General features: G+C 50.1%; 1 protein-coding gene across 1 annotated transcript in view; it reads left to right on the top strand.

The window, feature by feature from the left end:
* The first annotated feature begins 885 nt into the window (after positions 1-885).
* The window catches only part of JAML (junction adhesion molecule like), a 37,789-nt gene continuing 13,194 nt past the window's right edge, over positions 886-25,480 (top strand). Inside the window, exons 1-4 of the mRNA XM_080642921.1 lie at positions 886-1,496; positions 15,809-15,870; positions 20,482-20,636; positions 24,071-24,296. Of these exons, the coding sequence (XP_080499047.1) occupies positions 15,816-15,870; positions 20,482-20,636; positions 24,071-24,296 (436 nt within the window). The 5' untranslated portion in view covers positions 886-1,496; positions 15,809-15,815. The remainder of the gene's footprint in view (positions 1,497-15,808; positions 15,871-20,481; positions 20,637-24,070; positions 24,297-25,480) is intronic.

A 25,480-nucleotide genomic window follows, 5' to 3' on the forward strand; every position in this document is an offset into this window, starting at 1 on the left:
TTCTTTTCTTCCCAATGCCGGGTTTTTGTCATACTGGGAACCAGGCTGGCCTAGAAAAGGAGTTAATCCTGCAATCTGCAGGGGGCTTAAGGCCGTCAGAAGTTTTCTTTGGCCGATGAAGTCTTGCTGTGCGGTTAGGTGACTTGATGAGTTTTGAGCATTGAGCTCTTAATGCCTTTAGAATGTGAGCTTACACAGCCTGAGGCCAGAGGCTTCTTGGGCAGCAGCCCGTTCTCTGCACAGGGCTCCGAGGGGCACGTCCCTGCCTTGAAAACGAGGCCACATCCTGAGGCGGCAGGTTCTAGGCGTCACTCCGTTAGGGTCCCAGGGGGGCGGTGGAGAGGGCCACAGGGCGGGTCCGGGCTGCCATCTCATTGCACCACGCACACCTGGTGGCCAGAAGAGGCAGCTCCATTCGTGGCCCGCGCTGCGCTGTTGGACTGGAATTGCCATTTCACTGCGGTTTTTCTTTCTGTGTTTTTGTAGGAGGATGTGCCGTGTGCGCAGACACCGTAGCCCTTGATCTCTTCGCCACATCAGAGTTAATGACCGTCTCGGCACTTGCTGGTGCATAGTGACATGTGAGATGAGAACTGCCATATGAAAGGGGCAGGTTTGTGGTTTTCAGCATCAAGTAGCGGCTCCTCTGAGCTGCTCTCTGGTGAGGTCTGCACGGACGCGGAGCAGCGAGGCCCCGCTCCTGGGGTTGGAGCTGCTGCTAAGGTTCAGGGGTTTTTAAATCCTCAGGTCAGTGTTGGTAGCTTGCAGTGCGCCATGGGGACACATTAGGAAAACGCTGGCTTCCCAGCACCGCGTCTTAGGACCTGTGGAGCAGAGTCCTTGAGAAGAGCAAGTACTCGACGACTTTTAAACGGCACAGGACGCGTGGCAAAGAACAAGTGTGCCGTGTGCGGCCCAGCGGGTCCGGCTGGGGAGAAGGCCCGTGCACTGAGAACACTGATTGGGAAGTGGTGATTTAAAAGCAAAAGATTCCTTGAAGCAAAGAAGCCTTGAGTTCTTATCTGGGGTGTGCAAGGCACCCCCGGGCCTCTGGGGGACATGTGCTGTCCCACATGTGGGCAGAGGAAGCGGGCAGGTGGGTGGTGAGCAGGCACTGGGTGTCGAGAGGGAGAAGTCAGAGAGGTTGGCATGTTTTAAACACGTTTTGTGTTTGTCTTAAATGTATTGTAAGTTGTTTGCATGAGGCTGATTGCTTTCTCAGGGATGCTTGCCTGACGCCATTCAGGACCCCCTCAGAGAGCTGGTGATCGGCGGAGGGGACCCTACAGGGCCTGGCACGAGCTTCTGCTCTCTCAGTGGGATTTGCCCTGAATGCATTCATGAAAACGGGGTAACGGGCCAGAGGACAGAAAGCAGAACCTGCACACAGAGGTTCCTGTTTTGCCCCGCGGCCACCTCGGGACGCACGCATCTGCCTGCTCTGACAAGACCTCCCCGGCGCCGGCTGCATCAGACCTGAGCGGCTACAGTCTCGGGTAAGTGGCTGCTTTGTGTTTCCTGAGCAGCAATTACTCTTTCTTCCCCGGAGGAGCTGAGACCTTAGTGGCAGCCCTTTGGGATGGCGGGGCCTTGATCACAGACCTCAGGCTCTGGGGGGATGCAGTTGCCTGTCTGCAGTGGAGAGTGACTTCTGTGAAGATCTCAGCAAAAAGGGGAGTGAGGTTTGCTCTTAGTAAAAGAGTAAATGGTGATGATAAGATTTTAAGTTCAACTCGATGCAGAAAACCACACACCTGCAGCTTCAGGCAGACTTTCCTTCACTGTTGCTCCCTCTCAGCCAGAGACAGTCTTAACATTTAACCTTAAGAAGCCAGGGACTTAGACCTCGCAAGAGAGCCAGGCTGTTGTTCGTGCTGGTCACCTTCTGTGTAGCCCTGGCCCCGGGAACGACTGATGTGGCAGGGGTGGGTCACCGGGTCGGGCGGGTGAGCAGGAGTGTGACTTCCAGGTCCCTTTCTGTCACCGGACGGGGACCGGGCGGAGCGGGTCTGCTGAGGCTGGCCTGGAGGGTGTGGGTTCTTGACTTCGTGCAGGGAAGATTTCAGTGTGAGTGTGTTCATTAAAGCGGGGTCAGTGAGACAGGAAGGCTTGGGGTGGGTAGAAGCAGCAACGGAAGAGCCGGGCGGGGCTGTGCTTAGCTCCCTGGAGAGGAGGAAAGAAGTGAGCCACGCTGGGCTGCGCCAATTCACCGGGAAATACCAGTCACAGGGACAGCAGTGAGCCACTCAGGGCTGCAGCTCATGGGGAGTCAGGAAAGGGGGGCCTTGGAGACAGGTTCAGCTTGGGTAAGCTTGGGATGAACTGCTGCTGCCTGCAACACCCCAGGGAGCCAGTCTTGTGGGGACCCTTAGAGTTTAGGAGAAAGAAAGTAAAAAGTTCATGCCCAAGAAAAGGCCGGGCAGGCTCCAAAGTCCATGCTGGGCTTTGTTCTGAGGGGGTTTATCTTTCTTCTGCTGGCGGAGTCCTAGGGTGGTCTCAGGGGAGGGTCTTACAGAACAGTCATGTTTCCCAGGTGTGTCCCTCGAAATGTGGATACTTAACAACAGCCTAGAGGGGAGTATGGGATTATTCTCTGGTCGGTTTCACTGCCTTACTCCTATCTTGGGTCTGTCTGGCTCTAATTGTTGTTGTTGTTTTGGTTATTTGTTCCCCTGACTTCATCTCCTTGGGTTTGGCTGGCACAAATGGCATAAATTGGGTCTCTGTTACCTGTCTGCCTGACCAGCGTGATTTAAGCTCTGTGTTCTCTGGTTAGGGAGGGGAGGGATAAACATTTCTCTCAAGTAGCCTTGGTTAGGGAACATAGAGTCACTGTAAAGTGTTAATTGTTTGGCATTGTTTAACGATCTTGCCTCAGTTTCCCCATCCCACTTGCCAGGAGTTTTCCTAGCTGCTTATACTCCTGCCTCACTTATAGTAGAGGGTTGATGGGTGTAAAGTAGACTGTGTTGCAGGAAGCCTTGTAACACATCCGTCTGCATTAAATGGTCTGAATAGGGAAAACGAGGACATGTTTTAAGAGGTTCATGCCTCATGGTTGTTGTGTAGACTCATGTATCTAACACCATCGGAGACCCCGAAAGCGCAGCCACGTGTAAGCTGAGGGCACACGGAGCTGCAGGCGACGGCTGGGCAAGGGCAGGCTGTGCAGCTGCTTTTGCTCAGTGGTTGGTTGTCCTTATGCGGGGCAAGCACTTTGAGACAGCACCTCTCCCGGTTCTGTCTTCTAATGAAATATGTGGTGGTCCTCTCCACATCCCGAGTGGGGGTCTTATTGTTCTGAGTCTCTTTTCTGAAGTTTTTTTCTGTCATAATTGGGTCAAAGATATTAATCCTCCACACGATTATAATAGGAAAGTGGATCCCAAGTTACAGCTCCCCAGGAGTGATAGATATTTCCAGGTATTATAAGTGCAAGAGCCATGAGCTCAGGTCGGACCATTTAGCCAAGAAAGGAGATAACTTACTCTGTAGAATTATCTCAAGAACATCTGCTGAGGAACTAAATCAGTCTGTGGAGAAGGAAGCAGGGTAGAAGGTGAGAATTCAAAGAGAGTCTGTTATTATTAAGGTGCTTAAAGGTGCTTCTGAATGCTTTGCTGGATTTTTAAAGACTGAGATTTATTTTATATACCATATATCCTTACTTCGTGTCATCAATAAGTTCTTGGAAACTGTGACTTTAAAGGAAATGATGTATGCTGAGACTGATCTTCTATAGATTGATATAACCAAGAGTTACATTCTTACACCATATTCCTACTCAAAAAAGCATCACTTCTAACTAAAGACCCAAACACTTCTGATACTAAACATTGAAATAAAAGTGAGCTATACATATGTTTAGTTAGGAAAGATTAATAAAAACTACTAAGATAATTACTTCCCAGATCAGGTCACAGTTCAGGTCACAGGTGGCTGGTGTCTCTCTCTGCAGCTCATGGGCAAGGAAGGAACCCACCCTAGACAGGACACCCTTCCATCACAGGACCACTGACACCCACACCCACCTACTCAGCGTGGGACAATGGAGATATGGGAGGAAACTGGACTCCCTAGAGAAAACCTGCACAGATATGGGGAGAAGTGTCAACGTCACAGACAGTGGCCCTGGCTGGGAACCATTTTTAAAAAATATACATATTTTTATTGATTTCAGAGAGGAAGGGAGAGGGAGAGAGATAGAAACATCAATGAGAGATAATCATTGATTGGCTGCCTCCTGCATGCCCCACACTGGGGATCGTGCCCACAACCCGGGCATGTGCCCTGACTGGAAATAGAACCATGGCCTCCTGGTTCATAGGTTGATGCTCAACCACTGAGCCACACCGGACAGGTGGGAATCATTTTTAAAAAAATCAACATTATAAATGAAATGTTGAAAAAATGAGGTTGAGGGCTGATGTATATAAATAGTTGACACCTGAACAACATGAATTTGGACTGTGTGGGTCCACTTATATGTAATCTTTAAAATAAATATGTATAGAGCTGTAAATATATTTCCTCTTTCTTACTTTTACTAGCACTTTTTAATAACATAAACAGTTAATTAATACATACTTTGTATGTTATAAAAATGCTATTAATAGTTAAGTTTTGGGGGAGTGAAAAGTTATACTTGGATTTTTGAGAGTCTGCACCCTCAACCTGCATGTAAAATTCAGAATTTTATTAGTCAGATATATAATCCTGAATTTATATATACACACATGTGTATTCAGAAATTCCTGAGGCAGACTAAGATGGTGGCAGATTAGGTGGGAGCTAGACTCACCTCCTCCCAGCACCAAACTGGAATTACAACTAAATTATAGAGTAATCATCCTGAATAATCAACTGAAAACTAGCTGGAGAGAAGCCATATAACCAAGGACTTTGAGAAGGAGCCACATCGAGACTTCAAGAAGTGCAGAGGAGTAAGAGGGCTGGCTGGGCTGCATGGGCAGCAGCTGAAGTTCTGGAGGGGTATCTCAGCTGGGCGGGGGGGTGGGGGTGGGGAACGGGGTCTAAACTCCAAGCCGGGCTCCCCAGCCTAGAGCACCAGAACTGGGAATGGAGCCCACATAACATCCAGCTGTGAAAAGCAGTGGGGTCTCTGTCCACTAGGGAGAGATGGTTAGTGACACAGACACCCTCTTAAAGGGCCAATGCCCCAAATTTTGTTTTTAGTCACTTACCCTGGGCTCTGGCAGAGGGAGGGCAGAGTGGACTAGAGCTGCATAAGGAGAGTCTGAGGTTGGTGGCTCTGGGGAGAGAACTAAGGCATCAGCCACCAGGATCCCTGTGCTGAGTCATTCCTCTATACTGTAGAAGCCATCTTTCTCGGGCAGGGCCATCTGGTCCATGCACATAGCCTGCGGGCCAGAAAATAGCCCCACCTACTGGAATGCCTCTCACCCTACCCTATGGAGCTTATGCCTTGCTGAGGAGTACAGCAGAGGCTCTAAGTCCAACTGGAGCCTGCAGGCAGAGACAGATCTCTGTGAGCTTTGAAACACTTGCTGACCTGCCCCCAGGCCTGGTGCTGGCGAAAGCCAGGCTTGGTACACAGCTTAGTGCTTTCCACATGCAACCAGGCCCAGCAGAGGGAGCCACAAGCTGTGCATCATTGATAGCTCCAAACAGGCTGCCCAGGGCCAGTCACAGGCAGTGTCTGAAATTGGTTTGCACTCGAGTCTCTCTGAAAAGGCCCAGAACCAATACACCTGGTAGTTCAGACAACTAACAGAACAGGGATCCAGTAAGTTTCACAAGCAGCATATCTGCAGGGAAATCTTGGCAGGCACCAAACCCTGCTGAGGGAATTTCGCTTTGTGTGGTCAGCACCTGCACAGCAGCTTGCACACCTTGGTCAGGGTTGAGCATCACAGTCAGCCAGCCAGAGGGGCGATCCCATGCACAAATGGGCCAATAGCAATCAAGACTCAATTATAAGAGGAGGGCCCACATTACATACACAAGGGGCATTCCAGAGCTCAGGTGATCAGGGAAACTGTGCCACAAAACACCTACTATATAAGGCCACTCTAACAAGACTGGGAGTAATAGCAGATCTATCTAATACACAGAAACAAACACAAAGAGGCAGCCAAAATGGGGAGACAAAGGAACAGACCCCAAATGAAAGAACAAGAGGATTCTTCAGGAGAAGAGCTAAATGAAATGGATCCAAGCAATTTATCTGCTAAAGAGTTCAAAATAATGATTATCAGGATGATCAACAGCATGAAAAAAGACATAGATACCACAAAAAAGGACCAGTCAGAAATGAAGAATGCAATATCCAAAATCAAGAATACACTGGAAAGAACAAACAGTAGGTTGGATGAAGTGGAGGATCAAATCAGCGATTTGGAAGACAAGGTAGGGAAAAACACCCAATCAGAGCAGTAAAAAGAAAAGAGAATTAAAAAAAAAAATGAGCATAATTTAAGGGACCTTTGGGATGTGAAGTGTAACAACATTCGCAACATAGGGATACCAGAAGGAGAAGAGAGAGAACAAGGGATTAGCAACTATTTAAAGAAATAATGAGTTAAAACTTCCCTAACCTGGTGAAGGAAAAGACATACAAGTCCAAGAAGCTCAGAGAGTTCTAAACAAGATGAACTCAAAGAGGCTACCACCAAGACATAGCATAATTAAAATGCCAAAGGTTAAAGACAAAGAGAAATCTTAAACCACAAGAGAAAGGCAGTTAATTACCTACAAGGGAACTCCCATAAGACTGTCAGCTGATTTCTCAACAGAAACATTTCATGCCAAAAGGGATTGGCATTACATATTCAACATGATGAAAAACAAGGACCTACAACCAAGGCTACTTTACTCAGCAAGGCTATCATTTAAAATTAAGAGAGAAATGTTTTTTTTTTAGTCTAAAACAAAAGCTAAAGGTGTTTGTTACCACCACACCAGTAGTACAGGAAATGTTAAAGGGCTTGCTTTAAGAAGAAGGAGGAGGGAGAGAAGGAAGGAAGAGGAAAGAGGAAGGAGGAGAAAGGAGAAGAAGAAGAGGAAAACAGGAACACAGTTAAAAAATAAAATAATAGTAAATATGTACCTAGCAGTAATCACTTTAAATGTAAATGGCTTAAATGTTTCAATCAAAAGACATAGGGTAGCTGAATGGATAAGAAAACAAGACCCATATATATGCTATCTTCAAGAGACCCACCTGAGGATGAAAGATAGACACAGACTAAAAATAAAAGGGTGGAAAAAGGTATTTCATGCAAATGGAAAGGAAACAAAATCTGGGGTAGCAATACTTATATCTGACAAAATAGACTTTAAAAGCAAGCCTATAGTAAGAGACAAAGAAGGCCACTACCTAATGATAAAGGGAACAATGCAACAGGAAGCTATAACCCTTGTAAACACTATGCACCCAACATAGAGCACCTAAATATGTAAACCAAATCTTGATGGACATAAAGGGACAGATTGACAGTAATGCAGTTATAGTAGCGATTTTAACACCCCATTAACATCAATGGATAGATCTTCCAGACATAAAATCAACAAGGAGATGGCAGCTTTAAATGACGCACTAGATCAAATGGATTTAATTGATATCTTCAAAGCATTTCACCCCAAAGCAGCAGGATATACATTTTTTCAAGTGAACATGTAACATTTTCTAGGATAGACCACATGTTAGGAACATAAAAGTCTCAAAATATTTAAGAAAATGGAAATATCAAGCTTCTTCTCTGACTATAATGTTATGAAACTAGAAATCAATCACAAGAAGAAAACTGAAAAACACACAAAGACATGGAGGCTAAATAACATTTTACTAAACAATGAATGGGCTAACAATGAGATCAAGGAAGAAATCAAAAGATACCTTGAAACAAAGGAAAATAAGAATACAACTACCCCAAATCTGTGGGGCACAGGAAGAGCAGTCTTAAGAGGGAAATTCGTAGCATTATAGGCCTATCTCAAGAAATCAGAAAAAGCCCAAATAAGCAATCTAACTTGACAATTACAGGAACTTGAAAAAGAATAACGAACAATTTCCAAAGTGAGCAGAAGGAAGGAAAAGATCAGAGCAGAATAAACAAAACAGAGTCTAAAAAAAACAATATAAAAGATCAGTGAGACCAAGAGCAGGTTCTTTGAAGGGATAAATAAGATTGACAAACCTTTAACCAGACTCAACAAGAAAAAAGAGAGAGGACCCAGATAAATAAAATGAGAAATGAAAGAGGAAAAGTAACAACTGACACCAAAGAAATACAAACAATGGTAAGAAAATATTATGAGCAGCTAAATGCCAACAAATTGGACAATCTGGATGAAATCAATAAAATCCTAGAAACATAGTTTTTCAAAATGAATCAGGAAGAATCAGATGATCTGAATAGACAGACTACAACTACTGAAATTAAACAGTAATAAAAAAAACTCTCAACAAACAAAAGTCCTGGACCACTGGCTTTCATAGGTGAATTTTACCAAACATTCAAAGAATAACACCTATCCTTCTCAAGCTATTCCAAATAATTCAAGAGGAGGGAAGATTCCCAAGCTCATTTACGAGGCCAGCATTATACTAATTCTAAAACCAGATAAAGACACTACAAAAAATTAAAATCATAGGCCAATATCTGACGAACATAGATGCTAAAATCCTTAACAAATTATTTGCAAACTGAGTCCAGCAATACATTAAAAAGATCATACACCGTGATCAAGTGGGATTTACTCTGGGGGATGCAAGTTTGGTACAATATCTGCAAATCAATAAATGTGATATACCACATAAACAAAATGCAGAATAATAACCACATGATCATATCAATAGATGCAGAAAAAGCATTTGATAAAATCCAGCACCCATTTATGATAAAAACTCTCAGAAGCGTGGGAATAGGGGGAACATACCTCAATGTAATAAAGGCCATATATGACAAACCCACAGCCAACATCATTCTCAATGGGCAAAAACAACAGGTGTTCCCCTTAAGATCAGGAACAAGACAGGGATGCCCACTTTGACCACTCTTACTCAACATGGTACTGGCAGTCCTAGCCACAGCAATCAGGCAAGAATATGAGATAAAAGGCATCCAAATGGGAAAGGAAGAATAATAAAACTGTCATTATTTGCAGATGACATGATACTGTATATAGAGAACCCTAAAGATGCTGCCAAAAAACTACTAGAACTGATTAATGAATTCTGTAAAGTAGCAGGGTACAAAAGAAATATCCAGAAATCATTTTTTATACACCAATAATGAACTATTAGAAAGGGAAACTAAGAAAACAATTCAATGTTCAGTGCTTAAAAAGGAATAAAATACCTAGGAATGAAATTTAACCAAGGATGTATAAGACCTGCACTTGGAAAATAGACACTGAAAAAAGAAACCGAAGAAGATACAAATAAGTGGAAACATATACCTGTTCATGGATAGGAAGAATTAACACCTTAAAATGTCCATACTACCCAAGGCAATCTACAGATTCAATGCAATTCCTGTCAAGACACCAGGGTGTATATCACAAATATTCCACAAATTTATACAGAACCACAAAAGACCCCGAATAGCAACAGCAATCTTGAGAAAGAAGAACAAACTTGAAGGAATCATGCTACCTAATATCAAACTGTACTGCAATGCCATCCTATATAATAAAAGCCTAATATGCAAATCAATTGAACTGCAGAACAACAGATGGAACAACCAGTTGCTATGATGTTCACTGACCACCAGGGGGCAGATGCTCAACGCAGGAGCTGCCCCCAGCCCACAGGTTCCAGTCCAGCCAAGGCAGGTGCCAGTGGGGGCTCCCCCCCGATTGCTCCACAGATGGGCCCTGATTGCCAGCCAGGCCTAGGGACCCTACCTGTGCACAAATTTTGTGCACTGGGCCTCTAGTAGTAAATAAAACAGCTTGGCACTGGCATAAAAACAGACACATAGATCAATGGAACAGAATACAGAGCCCAGAAATAAGCCCACACCTTTACAGTCAATTAATATTTTACAACGGAGGCAAAAACATAAATGGGAAAGGACAGTCTAGTCAATAAATGGTGTTGGGGAATTTGGACAAATGTGTGCAAAAAAGTGAAACTAGACCACCTTTTTACACCACACACAAGATAAGACTAAACTCAAAATGAAATAAAGACTTAAATGTTAGACTCGAAACCATAAGACTCCTAGAAGAAAACATAGCAGTAAAATCTTGGACATTTCTATAGCAATATTTTTTTCTGATATATCTCCTCAGGCAAGGGAAACAAAAGAAGAAATAAACAAATGGAACTACATCAAATTAAAAAGTTTTTGCACAGCAAAGCAAACCATCAACAAAATGAAAAGTTAGCCCACCAGAAGGGAGAACATATTCACCAATAATACGTCTGATAAGACTTAATATCCAAAATTTACAAAGAACTTATGAAACAACACCAAGAAACAATCCAATTTAAAAATGGACAAAGGATCTAAATAGACACTTCTCCAAAGAGGACACAAGATGGCCAATAGACATGAAAAGATGCTCAAGGACTAATCATCTGAGAGATGCAAACTAAAATGACAGTGAGGTACCATCTCACACCTATCAGAATGGCCGCCATCAGTAAATCACAAATGACAAATGTTGGTGAGGATGTGGAGAAAAAGGAACCCTTGTGCACTGTTAGTGGGGATGCAGAGTTGTGCAGCCACTGTGGGAAACTGTGGAGGTTCCTCAAAAAATTAAAAATGGAATTGCCTTATGGCCTAGTAATTCCACTTCTGGGAATTTATCTGAAGAAACGCGCAACACTATTTTGAAAGAATATGTGCACCCCTATGTCCATAGCAGTGCTATTTACAATAGCCAAGATTTGGAAGCAGCACAAGTGCCCCTGAGCAGATGAGTGGATAAAACAGCTGTGGTACATTTGCACAATGGAACACTACTCAGCCATAAAAATGGAAGAAAATGTTACCCATTGCGACAGCTTAGATGGATCTGGAGAGCATTATGCTAAGTGAAATATCCAGTCAGAGAAAGACAAGTACCATATGGTCTCACTAATATGTGGAATCTAATGAACAAACTGAACTAACAAGCAAAATACAGACTCATAGACAGAGAGCAGGCAGACAGCTCTCGGGAGGTGGGGGAAGGAAGGGGGAATGAGGGATTGAGCAAAAAAGGAAAAACAGAAGGAACTCATGGACACGGATAACTGTGTGGTGATTATGGGGGTGGGTGGAGGTGGAGGGGGTGTATGGGAAAAAATAAACTAAAGAGAAAAAACTGAATTCCTATCATATACATATGTGAGATATACATATATCTATATATATATATATATATATATATATATATACACACACACACATATATATATATATATATATCACCTCCCACCCATCCACTCACCCTCCCCCATATATATACTGAATAATTATATATATATATACATATATATATATGTGTGTATATATATATATATGTATATATATACACACACACTGAATATATATACTGATATATATATACTGAATAATTATAAAGGCAGAGTTTATTAAAATACATTTCATTTTCAAAATGTAATAGAAATCAGTGTGTATACATTTTTGGGACACCTGTATATGTGATAGGAATTTCTGAGTAATTGCCAACTAACTAGGACATTGAAACTTGACTAGCGTGTCCCTGGCCCTGTGCCATTGCCTCCTGGGACAGTGGCCACCGGCCCCTCATGGGCCTTCCCCATGTGGGCACTGGGGAGGGGCAGCACACAGCACAGCGCTGGCCTCCTGCAGTTTATAGTCTTGGATGGGTGAGGCTCTAGAGCAAGGCTTTAATCAAACAAGCATACACAGCAATAGATCATTAGAATGGTGACAAATGCCCTAGAGGAATGATCAATAGCGCTATTAAAAACTGAGCCTATTGAGACAGCATGGAGGGGCCTGGAGAGTCTCATGCTAAGTGAAGTAAGTCAGTCAGAGAAAGACACGTATCACATGATATCACTCACAGGTGGAATCTAAGTAACAAAATAAACTGATGAACAGAGTGGATCCAGAGACATGGAAGCATGGAACAGAGTGCAGAGTCTTGGAGGGGAGATGGGGGAGGGTGAGTGGGTGGTGGGAGGTGATCAACCAAAGACCTTGTGTGCCACTATGCATGGCCCATGGACACAGACAGTGTGGGGGCGGTGAGGGCCTGGGGCTGGGGGCGGGGGCGGGCTGGAAGGGGTCAATGGGAGAAAAAGGGGACATATGTAATACTTTCAACAGTAAATAATTATTAAAAACAACAACAGAATAGAAACAGAAAAAACAAAAACAAAAAAACCTGGGCCCAGGCATCTGACCTAGGAAGGGCGGTCGGAGAGGGTTCCCTGAGGAAGTGACATTTAACTCGAGGTCTGAACGAGGAGCCAGTTAACGAGGTGGAGGGGGTGGAACAGCATTGAAGCTGGGAGCAGGTTGCGCTCAGAGGAGCGTTGCCCGGAATGTTGGTTCCTCTCCCAGTCATGAAGGTGCAGTGAGGGGCGGGCGCTAGGCCAGAGGCCTGTGTTTGAATCCTGGTTCTGCCACTTGGTATGTGTTAGCAGGCAAGTCACTCACCAGTCTGCACCTTAGTTTCCTCCTCTGTAAAACCTCATAGGGCTGCTGTGAACGTTAAATACCTGGCGTGGAACGCGCTCTGGTTTATTGCACATTGACTACCGATGTCTAGTGGATGCTATACTAACGGGGGCAAAAGGGGCCGAGCCTTTGCCCTAGCTGTTGTGGCTCAGTAGTTGGAGCGTCGGCCCTTGCACCAAAGGGTCACGGGTTCAATCCCCGGTCAAGAGCACGTACCTGGGTTGCAGGTTTGATCCCTGGCCCCGGTTGCCCCAGTTGGGGCACCTGCAGGAGGCAACCTATCAATGTGTCTCTCTCAAATCGATGTTTCTCTCTTTCTTTCTCCCTTCTCCACCCACCCCCCGCTCCACTCTCTTTAAAAATATCCTCGAGTGAGGATTAACAACAATGAAAAAAGTCCGAGCCTTTACTGTGAAGGAAGAGACGTAGATAGATTGATTTCCCAAAGATCAAAGAATTAGTTAATGGAAGATCTGAGCTGGGACAATAATTTTTAAAAAATTCATTTTGTGCTTTTTTCTTCATTAAATCATGCTTCTCTGTTCATTTATACAGCGAGTGATGCATTTGAGTATTTAGAACTGAAATGGCTCTGTTATTCATCAGATGGTTTTCACAGTTCCTAGGGTTTGTTTGAAAATGGTTTGGGTGTGACTCTGAGTGACTTGAGTTTGGTGATCAGATCTGGGGTCCTTTGGGGGTTGCTGGTTTCCTCTGACAATGGCGGGGTGCAGTTACAGGGGATCTAAGGTGATTTTCATCTGATGGTCTTTGTGGCAGCTGTTGCCCTTTCCCCGGTGGTCCTGCCCTCAAGCGTGTAGACAGAATCTGGTTGGTGTTAGTCATGGACAGCGATCACCACCTCTCCGTGCAGATGGTGCCGTGTGTGGGGAGCTTCCGAGAGTTGCTTGCTGGGACTCCATGGAGGTCCCAAAGGTGATGTGCTACACGTATGGCACACTGTGAAGGCCCCCCTTTATCATGCTCACCATGTGTGTGGGGGTGAGGTGGGGGTCACGAAGCAGGAAAAGGGCTGTGGCAACCTTGAGGGGTCTGTGTTTGCATTAGATGTACTGTGTTGGGGGAAACTTACCGTTATTTTGGTGTATCTGCATCAGTGTAGTCATTATCGACATTGCTGGGATGGGATTCAGAAATGGAAACTTACAAGTTTCCAGTTCATTTAAATTGATTATTTGCTATTCTTCTAAAAGTAGATGTTCTAAACGCATCCTCTCCCCTGAAAGCTACAGTCTATTTCCTTTCAGGTTATAAAAAATAGGATCTTATGTGGTTACTAGGGCCCAGTGCACGAATTCGTGCACCTTGAAAGGAACTGTGGGCTACGAGGCTATGGTGGGCACAGGGGCGGATCTCAGCCCATTCTCCACACCCCGGCCCAGCCCCCGGTCCCCTGTCTGCCAGCAGTCCCCACCGCCACTGCAGCTCCCACGCATTGACAGCACCAGGCCTGCTTGCACCCACTGATGTCGTGGAGTGATTGGGGCCAGTGCCAGCAGTGGGTGCTAGTGGGACCAGCGCCAGCAGTGGGTGCGAGCAGTGGCTGCTGCCCTGATCGCCCCTCAGGAGCAGGGGGAGGTAGAGAAGCCCTGAGGGGCAATTGGGGCCAGCAGCCACCACTTGTACCCGCTGATAGTGCCGAGCCATCTGGGCTGGCGCTGGGTGCTGGTAGCGGGTGTAAGCAGTGGCTCTGGTGCCAGCAGTGAGTGCAAGTGGGGCCAGCAGCCACCACTCTCACCCGCTGATGATGCCAAGTAATTGGGGCTGGCACCGGCAGCAGGTGCGAGTGCCCGGTGGGACCGTGGTGTGGGAGCAAAGAATTTTCAGTAACCACCAGAGGCTGTTACTGAACAATAACAGCGACCGGTGCCCTGCCTTGGTCTGGTGCCCCTGCTCACCTGCTCTACCATCCTGCTGTGGCCGATTCCCGCCATGTTCCACGCGCACCTCCTGGCGGTCAGCACACATCATAGCAACTGGTTGTTCGGTTGTTTGGTTGTTCTGCCATTTGGTCTATTTGCACATTAGGGTTTTATATATATATAGATGTTTTATATTTTTCAAAGCACGATTACTTTATCAGAGGTGGTCCTTGCATTAGTAGCTGATGTTATAGGTGAGAAAGGGAGGTTCAGGATTTCACCTGACTTCTCCTCCAAGTTGGGACCCAGGTCGGACCTTCTTGGACAGTTTGACCCTGGTTCTCCTTGTGGAGGCTGTGGTTGATTAGAATATAGGTAAGGGCTCTTTTAGGAGATCTTTTTTTTTAAATCCTCACCTGAGGATATTTTTCCATTGGTTTTTAGAGAGAGTGGAAGAGAGAGGGAAAGACAGAGAGAAACATCCATGTGAGAGAAACACATCGATTGGTTGCCTCCTGCAGGAGCCCCAACCAGGGTCCGGGCTGGGGAGGAGCCTGTAACCGAGGTACGTGCCCTTGACTGGAATCGAACCCGGGACCCTTGCCGACGCTCTATCCACTGAGCCAAACCAGCAAGGGCTGTTTATGGATTTTAGAGAGAGAAACATCGATGTGAGAGAGAAACATCTATGGGATGATGCTCCAACCGAGCCACACCGGCCAGGGCTGCCCAGTTCTCATTCTGCGCAGGCGGCCCCGTCTCAGGAAGCATCACCAGAGAAAGCGGAATGCTTTCCTGTGGCTTCTGTGCCATAGAGCTGCGTGGCCCTGAACCAGGTACAGGGCCTCCTTCTCTGCCTATGGCCTGGGCAGTCTTCATTTGTTTAAAGGCAGTTTCAGGCTGAGTGTCCCATCACCTCTTGTTCAGGTGAAACTGGCTGTAGAATGCCCAGGGTTGTCCTCACCAGGGTATTCTGACACCATGTGCTTTTTTTTCTCTTGAAAAGCATCTTTCATTCCATCTTCCCTTCCAGCTCAACTCCCGCAGCCCCAGCGACTCTCCCAGGCATCGCAGCAGCCCCCCACCTGCTGCTCTGTGGTTCGCTCCTTTGCTTCTTTTCGCCTCTGGCCCCCCCGCCAGAGCAGCTGCCTGTCTCCCCGCCAGCGCTGCGCCCTAGAGCCTGGCGGGCGGCCCGGGGGTCTCGCTGTTGGTGTGGGACATGAGTGAATTTCTCTTGAAACTGTGCTCTGACGTTTTCCCTTTTATCTTCAGGCTGAAGATGGAGAGCAGTGTGCTCTGCCTCCTGAGCCTCACCCTGAGGCCAGTGTTGCTGGGTAAGTGGAGCCAGTGGGGGCGGGCTGGGGGTGATTTCTCAGAAGTCTCGTGAGCAATGGAAAAGCCATCTGGGGTGTTTTCATTTCCCCTCGGTTTGCTGGAAATGGAAACCCTAAGCTGGAACTGCACAGTCTGTGGGGACCGTGGTTTCAGAAGCCGCTGTCTGTCCCGGAAGGCCCAGGCTCCTGTGTGATACAGAGAAACCTCCCTCTGCCTTCCTGCCCTTCAAATCACCATCTTTTCATTTATTTTTTATTTTTTATCCTCACCCGAGGATATTTTCCCATTGATTTTTAGGGAGAGTGGCAGAGAGAGGGAGAGACAGGGAGAAATATCAATGTGAGAGAGACACGTGGATTGGTTGCCCCCTGCACGAGCCCTGACCAGGGCCTGGACAGGGGAGGAGCCTGCAACCAAGGTATGTGCCCTTGACCGGAATTGAACCCGGGATCCTTTGGTCCACAGGCCGACGCTCTGTCCACTGAGCCACACCGGCCAGGGCTCATATTGTCATCTTTAAATTCACCGCTGGTGTCAGATCAGGAAATGAAATCACCAAAGAAAGTCCCAGAATCCACGTCGTTGCTTCATGCTTCAGCCAGGGTAGCCTTCTGTGGTTCCTCTTCCTGATTTGGGTGGTTTCTGTGCCTGGAGCCTCTCTCCCCGCCTGCCCGAGGCGCCTGCCTGAGGCGCCCTTGTCCTCCAGGTCCCCACGCTTGCTGGCTGCCTCCGCCACCAGGCGGCCTCCCTGTTGCAGGTGCTGAGAGCTCAGGTGCTCTTGCCCGTCTCATGTCCAACCTTCCCATCGCTCCCGTCTTTCTTACTGTCCCAGGCGTCTCTGCGGAGAACAAATGATCAGCTGCTCTGCTTGCATGGCCTTTCCTTTTTCTCTTTATCAGTGTTTTTACCTGGGATGGTGACCTAAACACAGACTCAGCAGACACATGAACGAACTGCCTTGGCTCTAGTTCCAGGCAACAGGACACACATGGACACATGTGGACACACGTGCGCGCACACGTGCGCATGCCTGGGCACACATATGCGCACACATAAAGCGCACCCGCGCACAAGCACGCACGTGCACACACGGAAGTGTATGTGTCAGAGAGCTTTCCTCATGGTGTTAAACACTTGCAGAGTCCTGCATCATTTCCCAGGGGTGTGCCAGCAGCCTGAGGAGGCTGCCCGCTGTGTTACTTGCTGGCGGGTTCGTGCTGGGTGGAGAGCTTGCCCCTTAGAAAGTCTCCTTTCCCTCGGCCATTTCTCCACAGAGGTTACCTGACGGCTCTAAGCTTCCCTTTGCTTAGGCTGCCACTCTTGCCTTCCTACAAACCCATTTTACCCTGCACACAGCATGCTTAATGCTAATTACAGTCCCTCCTTACAGCATCACCCACATGCAAACTTGCTCAGTTCTTCCTGACAGGAAAATTCCCAACTGTTTTTGGAGCTCAATTTGATTTCTTTCCAAATAATTCTCTGCAGAGGGTCTGGAGTCCCGTTTCCTTTTCCGTCTCCCCCACTGTGTGCCAGCTGTCTCCATCTCCCCACTGTGTGCCTGATGTCTCCATCTCCTCACTGTTTGCCCGCTGTCTCTGTCTCCCCACTGTGTGCCCTCTGTCTCCATCTCCCCACTGTGTACCTACTGTCTCCGTCTCCCCACTGTGTGCCCGCTGTCTCCATCTCCCCACTGTGTGCCCACTGTCTCCGTCTCCCCACTGTGTACCCACTGTCTCCGTCTCCCCACTGTGTACCCGCTGTCTCCATCTCCCCACTGTGTGCCCGCTGTTTCTGTTTCCCCGCTGTCTTCGTCTCCCCACTGTGTGCCTGCTGTTTTGTCTCCCCACTGTGTGCCCACTGTCTCCATCTCCCCACTGTGTACCCACTGTATTCATCTCCCCACTGTGTGCCCGCTGTCTCCGTCTCCCCACTGTGTGCCTGCTGTTTCTGTCTCCCCACTGTGTGCCCGCTGTCTCCGTCTCCCCACTGTGTGCCTGCTGTTTCTGTCTCCCCACTGTGTGCCCACTGTCTCCATCTCCCCACTGTGTGCCCGCTGTCTCCGTCTCCCTACTGTGTGCCCGCTGTCTCTGTCTCCCCACTGTGTGCCCACTATTGGCAGGGCAGCAGCACTCGCCCTTGGCCGCAGTGTGGATGAAAAGCCCACACAGTCTTCATTCCCCGTGTGAGCACTTGGTTCTTCTCTGATAGAAACTGGCCAGTATCTAAGCTTGTCTTTCTTTTTCTTTTCTTTTTAATTTAAATTTCCTCTTTCCGTTGTAATTTACAGCATTGTGCTCAGACACTCATATATTTTAGGAAGTGTGCCCCCAGATCTTTCCAATGCCCACCTGGCACCATACACAGTTAATCCAATACCAGGGGCTCAGTGCACAAATTCATGCACTTTGAAAGGAACTGTGGGCTGCAAGGCTGTGGTGGGCACAGGGGTGGGTCTTGGCCCATCCTCTGTGCCCTGTCCAGCCCCTCCTTCTATGGCCCCGGTCCCCTGTCTGCCGGCAGCCCCACTCCCGCTACTGCCGCTCCCATGTGCTGACAGCGCCAGCCCCGCTCGCACCCGCTGACGGCGTGGAGCAATTGGGGCCAGCGCCAGCAGCGGGTGCGAGCAGGGCCAACGCCGACAGCAGGTGCGAGCAGCAGTTGCTGCCCAGATCACCCTCAGGAACAGGGCAGGTGGAGAAGCCCTCAGGGGCAATTGGGGCCAACAGCCGCCGCTCACGCCTGCTGACAGTGCTGAGTGATCGGGGCTGGCAGTGGGTGCAAGCAGCAGCTCTGGCATTGGCAGTGGGTGTGAGCAGGACCAGCGCCGGCAGCAGGTGCGAGCGCCAGGCAGGACTGGCAAGTGGGAGCAAAGAATTTTCAGTAATCACCAGAGGCTCACGCCGATGACAGCAACCAGTGCCCCGCCTTGGTCTGGCGCCCCCACTCACCTACTCCACCATCCTACCATAGCCGTTGGCCGCCATGTTCCATGCTCTGACACCTGCTGCTGATGCCCACCATGTTCCATGTGCACCCCCTTGTGGTCAGTGCACGTCACAGCAACCGATTGTTCTGTTGTTCCTCTATTCAGTCTATTTGCATATTAGGGTTTTATATAGATAGACTAGAGGCCCGGTGCATGAAGTTCGTGCACAGCGAGTGTCCCTCAGCCCAACCTGCACCCTCTCCAATCTGGGACCCCTGGGGGATGTCTGACTGCCGGTTTAGGCCCGATCCCACCAGCAGTTGGACATCCCTCTCACAATCCGGGACCGCTGGCTCCTAATTACTTGCCTGCCTGTCTGCCTGCCTGATCACCCTTAACTGCCTCTGCCTGCCTGCCTGATTGCCCCTAACTGCCTTTGCCTGCCTGCCTGATTGCCCCCTAACCACTGCCCTGCTGGCCTGATTGCCCCCAACTGCCCTTCCCTGCCGACCTGATCACCCCCAAATACCCTCTCCTGCTGGCCTGATTGTCCCCTAACTGTTTGCTCCCCCACACCGGCCTGATCGCCCCCTAACTGCTTGCTCCCCCATGCCAGCCTGATCTTGCCCCTAACTGCTTGCTCCCCTGCCGGCCTCATTGCCCCTAACAGCCTCTGCCTCAGCTCCTGCCACCGTGGCTTTGTCCAGAAGGAATTTGGACGTCTGGAAGATGTCTGGTTGACCTGGTCTAATTAGCATATTACCCTTTTATTAGTATAGATTACTGTGTTTCCTGTGCTGTACCTCCCATCCTGGGGCTGTTCTGTAACTGCCAATCAGTGGTCCTCAGTCCCTTCCCCTCTCTCCAGCCTCTCCTTCCCCTCTGTTAGCATCGTCTCTAAAGGTGTCTTTCTTGGCGATGTTGTCTCTTTCTTGTGAAAACAGAGCATATCTTCTGAAAACAGGAATATCCATCTAACGGTTCTCCCTGTTAGTGAAAAGAGGAATGACTAGAGCAGGTGCAGGGATAGTGGTCTGGTACCGTGCGTGCCAAATCCCGGAGGCTGGGAGCCAGGGCTGCTGGCAGGGCTGGGGTTGGGGGTGTGGGAGGAGGCAGACACAAAGGCTGCACAGGGGAGAGCTGTGCCTGCGCCGGCCTGATTCCGAGGGCCCGCACACACGGCAGCCAGAAGCAGCAGCGAATGCCGAGATGAGCTTTTGTGAAGGAACCAAAGAACAGAGCAAACAGGAAGGAAAGGAGAATACCTGGGAGCTGTTTTTTCCATGGGGAACAGTTGGTTAACCAAGAACAAGGGACATCCTGTTCCTGTGCGTGGGCGTTTAAATACCCATAGGAAAGCAGGGACCTCGGGGTTTCTCTTCTTTCTTTGGAAAGGAGGTGGGGGGCGGGGTGTTGGGGAGGAATTCTGGGAAAGGGGAAGGGCCAGATAGGAGAAGGCCAGGTAGCGTGTGTTGTAGAGTCCTTATCTGATCCCTATGGTAACTAGAGGGTATTCCCTGCCTCTCGGGAAGGCCATCCTGCTTTGAGCGAGGGCCTCTGCATATGTGTCCATGTTGGGTCACCTGGGAGGGAAGGTGTGTGGCCCTTGGTGATTGATACTGATCTGTGCCGTCCAGGGTACGTTCCTAATGGTGCCTCCTCTTGCCCTTGGCTTCTGCAGGCTATTTCTTGGGCCTGAACGACCTGATCGTGTCCTCCCTGGAGCTTACAGTGCACGTGGGAGAGCCCGCCCTGCTGGGCTGCGTGTTCCAGAGTGTGGAAGGGAAACGGGTGACCAAGGTCGACTGGACATTCTCACCCAGGGAGCATGCCAAGGTAACGAGGATACAGGACCAAGCAGTGTGGACCCTGCCCGGGGTCGGGACACGAGGGAGGGGGAGTCAGGTCTCCAGGGACCGGGAGGTGAGTGTTCAGGAGCTCGGGCTCTGGGCGCGTCAGGACCCCACTCTGCTGGACGTTCAGCCTCGCGGCGCGTCCGCCTCCATCTCCAAGGGTGAAGCTGATGTCATCCTGAGGAGCTAATGGGAGGTGTGCACATCAAGTTTCATTTCCTTTTCTCAGTGTTGCCCTCTGTAGAGCAGCGCAGGTGCCTGGGGAGGGGAGAGAGCTGGTGAGAGACATTGGTCTGCACAGGCGATTGTGGCCTTGGCATGTATGTGTGGGAGAATCTTTTCAGCCTCCTTCCCAGCTGCAGGCCACGTGGGGGTGGCAGGTGCAGCACAGCTGTGAGTCACATGGGGTTGACAGGTGCAGCACAGCTGTGTGCCACATGGGGGTTGGCAGGTGCAGCACAGCTGTGAACACGTGGGGGTTGGCAGGTGCAGCACAGCTGTGTGCCACATGGGGGTGGGGAGGTGCAGCACAGCTGTGTGCCACGTGGGGGTGGGGAGGTGCAGCACAGCTGTGTTCCACGTGGCGGTGGGGAGGTGCAGCACAGCTGTGTGCCACGTGGGGGTGGGGAGGTGCAGCACAGCTGTGTGCCACGTGGTGGTGGGGAGGTGCAGCACAGCTGTGAGTCACATGGGGTTGACAGGTGCAGCACAGCTGTGTGCCACATGGGGGTTGGCAGGTGCAGCACAGCTGTGAACACGTGGGGGTTGGCAGGTGCAGCACAGCTGTGTGCCACATGGGGGTGGGGAGGTGCAGCACAGCTGTGTGCCACGTGGGGGTGGGGAGGTGCAGCACAGCTGTGTTCCACGTGGCGGTGGGGAGGTGCAGCACAGCTGTGTGCCACGTGGGGGTGGGGAGGTGCAGCACAGCTGTGTGCCACGTGGTGGTGGGGAGGTGCAGCACAGCTGTGAGTCACATGGGGTTGACAGGTGCAGCACAGCTGTGTGCCACGTGGTGGTGGGGAGGTGCAGCACAGCTGTGAGTCACGTGTTGGTGGGGAGGTACAAAACAGCTGTGTGCCACTTGGGGGTGGGCAGGTGCAGCACAGCTGTGAGCCACGTGGGGGTGGGGAGGTGCAGCACAGCTGTGAGCCACGTGGGGGTGGGGAGGTACAAAACAGCTGTGTGCCACTTGGGGGTGGGCAGGTGCAGCACAGCTGTGAGCCACGTGTTGGTGGGGAGGTGCAGCACAGCTGTGTTCCACGTGGGGGTGGGGAGGTGCAGCACAGCTGTGAGTCACTTGGGGTGGGGAGGTGCAGCACAGCTGTGAGTCACGTGGGGGGTAGCAGGTGCAGCATAGCTGTGTGCCACGTGGGGCTGGGGAGGTACAGCACAGCTGTGAGTCACATGTGTTGGGTAGGTGCAGCACAGCTGTGAGTCACGTGGGATTGGCAGGTGCAGCACAGCTGTGTGCCATGTGGGGGTTGGCAGGTGCAGCACAGCTGTGAGCCATATGGGGGTTGGCAGGTGCAGCACAGCTGTGTGCCATGTGGGGGTTGGCAGGTGCAGCACAGCTGTGAGCCATGTGGGGGTTGGCAGGTGCAGCACAGCTGTGTGCCATGTGGGGGTTGGCAGGTGCAGCACAGCTGTGAGCCATGTGGGGGTTGGCAGGTGCAGCACAGCTGTGTGCCATGTGGGGGTTGGCAGGTGCAGCACAGCTGTGAGCCATGTGGGGGTTGGCAGGTGCAGCACAGCTGTGTGCCATGTGGGGGTTGGCAGGTGCAGCACAGCTGTGAGCCATGTGGGGGTTGGCAGGTGCAACACAGCTGTGTGCCATGTGGGGGTTGGCAGGTGTAGCACAGCTGTGTGCCACATGGGGGTTGGCAGGTGCAGTACAGCTGTGAGCCATGTGGGTGTTGGCAGGTGCAGCACAGCTGTGTGCCATGTGGGGGTTGGCAGGTGCAGCACAGCTGTGAGCCACGTGGCGGTGGGGAGGTGCAGCACAGCTGTGTGCCATGTTGGGGTTGGCAGGTGCAGCACATCTGTGAGTCACGTGGGGATGGGGAGGTGCAGCACAGCTGTTTGCCATGTGGGGGTTGGCAGGTGCAACATAGCTGTGAGCCACATGGGGTTGGGGAGGTGCAGCACAGCTATGTGCCACATGGGGGTTGGCAGGTGCAGCACAGCTGTGTGCCACGTGGGGGTTGGCAGGTGCAGCACAGCTGTGTGCCATGTGGGGGTTGGCAGGTGCAGCACAGCTGTGTGCCACGTGGGGGTGGAGAGGTGCAGCACAGCTGTGTGCCACGTGGGGGTGGGGAGGTGCAGCACAGCTGTGTACCACGTGGGGGGTAGCAGGTCAGCACAGCTGTGGGGGGTGGAAGGTGCAGCACAGCTGCAGAGGATGTTTTGTGGGCTCTTCAGAGCAGGAAGCAGAGCTTCTGTGGAGATGTTCTATGTCAGCATCATTTGGGGGAAATGTCCTCGTAGCATGTTATTAACAACAAGCTCCCAATGTTTGCAAATGAAATATTATTTCTGACGCTCAGGACATGCTATTCCCCGAATGCTATGCTCACTCCAGTGCTCATGACTATTTAGTATTTTAAGAGGGAGCCCCATGGTGTAAGTAGAAGTAAGGATTCTCCAGGCCTGCCCCTCTGGCCTGTGTGGCACTTCCTGTTGATGCCTCCTCGTGCCTCACTGAAAGCTGCCGAGAGGGAGGTAGACGGGGGGAGTGACAGCCACAGGCTGGGACCCTCACAGCAGCCAGCCGTGCGTCCCATCGTGCCTCCAATTGCTAGCTACTCCCGGGGCTGTGGCAGAGGACAGGGTGAAGATGGGAGGTGGTTTCCATGAGCTGTGAGTCTAAACCCCCAGAGCGATCTTCAGAGTGGGAACTGCATTGCACCCCAAGGTCAGGGCCGAAAGCTGTGGCCCCTCTTTCTCCATCGGGCTCTATCTGCATGAGCCATGGAGCCGTGTGCAAGAGATGCTTTCTGGCACATGATGATTTTTTAAAATCCTATTCAAAATGTTTCACTTTCACCCTGGCCGGTTTGGCTCAGTAGATAGAGCATCGGCCTGAGGACTGGAGGGTCCTGGGTTCGATTCCAGTCAAGGGCACATGCCCGGGTTTCAGGCTTGATCCCCAGTGGAGGGCGGGCAGGAGGCAGCTGATAAATGATTCTCTCTCATCATTGATGTTTCTATCTCTCCCTCTCCCTTCCTCTCTGAAATTCATAAAAAAATAAATGGAAAAAAATAATAGCAAAATATTTCCCTTTGAATGAACACCTTCTGATGATTCACATGTGTTTTCTGGTCACGTGACGGTGGCCGTGCCGCCCCTGCAGGGCAGGGCTCTGAGTCCAGACCAGTGTCTGGAGCGCTGACTCAGGCCCCTGATGCCATGCTCTCCAGGTCGACTACGTGCTGTACTATTACGCCAACCTCAGCGTACCTGTGGGGCGCTTCCAGCACCGGGTGCGCCTGGCGGGGGGCCTCTCGCACAACGACGGTTCTCTCCTGCTCCAAGACGTGGAGGAGGCTGACCAGGGAACCTACACCTGTGAGATCCGCCTGGAACTGGAGAGCCGCGTGTTCAAAACCCAAGTGGCGCTGCACGTGCTGCCGGCGGAGCCCCGAGGTGCGTGGCCACTGCTCAGAGGGGAGGAGAGGCTGGAGACCTGAGGGTGAACAGGGCAGGGGACGGATTTTGCGTAAATGCCAGCCCCGGCTCTGTGCTCTCCACAACGCGAGCGAGCCTGCAGTCAGTAGTGCTTTCCAGTTAAAGTGAGGAGGAGTTCCCTAGCCAGCTTGGCTCAGTAGATAGAGCATGGGCCTGCGGACTGTAGGGTCCTGAGTTCGATTCCAGTCAGGGCGTATGCCTGGGTTGGGGGCTCGATCCCTAGGAGGGGGCCTGCAGGAGGCAGCCAATCCATGATTCTCTCTCATCATTGATGTTTCTCTCTCTCTCTCTCCCTCTCCCTTCCTCTCTGAAATCAATAAGAATATATTTAAAAAACAAATAAAATGCGGATGATTGATATTATTACTTTAGACATCTTTCATGCTCTTGAAAGTGCTGCAAAGGAAGTGCAGCTCTCTCCACTTGCATAGGCAGTCACTGAGGCTTAGAGAGGTCAGTGACTGCATCAGGCCCCATATTTATTAAATGTCAGGTCCAGTGCTTGATCCTCGTAGCCTCTGAAAACATGTCCTTGTCACTGTGCCCTACCCTTCCCGCGTTGCCCATGCTGCTGCCACACGGTGAGTTGTAGGGCCTGTAGTCAGCGCTCTGGGGACATGAAGGACACGAGCAGATGTCCCTAACTTCTTTGGTTTTCAGTTTCCCATTTGTAAATGGAGGGAGTGGCTTCGGCAGATGGTGGTGTGAGAACTGTTCTGTGGGGCCCCCAGGTCCAGGGAACCTGGGGGCGCTCGAAGGATGAGAGCAGGGAGGGTGGATGGAGGGCCTGGCCAGGTAGGACCTCAGGCTCCCACCTCCCCTGCAAACTCAGCCCTTATCTTGTTCCTGATTTATTATGGGGTTGCCAGGTAAGATTTTGTTTGAAGAAAGAATTCTGCTGCTTTAAAAGGTTTGGAAACCCCAGATTTCTACACGTTTTTTGAAAGTGCGAGACAAAAGGAACAGTCTGTGGCCTCAGGAGCGCTCACGGTCTAGTTGGGGCGCTGGAGTGTGCTCCCCCTCCTCCAATCCAGCTGGTTTGGGCCTCTCCTTAAGAGAGCTCCTCCCAGGCACCCCGCCTCCCGCTGGTGATGCTCATCCCTGCTCAGCTGTCTCTGCCTGGGTCACCTGGGTCTGTGTTC

The sequence above is a fragment of the Plecotus auritus genome, assembly GCF_963455305.1.
Source record: "Plecotus auritus genome assembly, chromosome: 9".
Lineage (NCBI taxonomy): Eukaryota > Metazoa > Chordata > Mammalia > Chiroptera > Vespertilionidae > Plecotus > Plecotus auritus.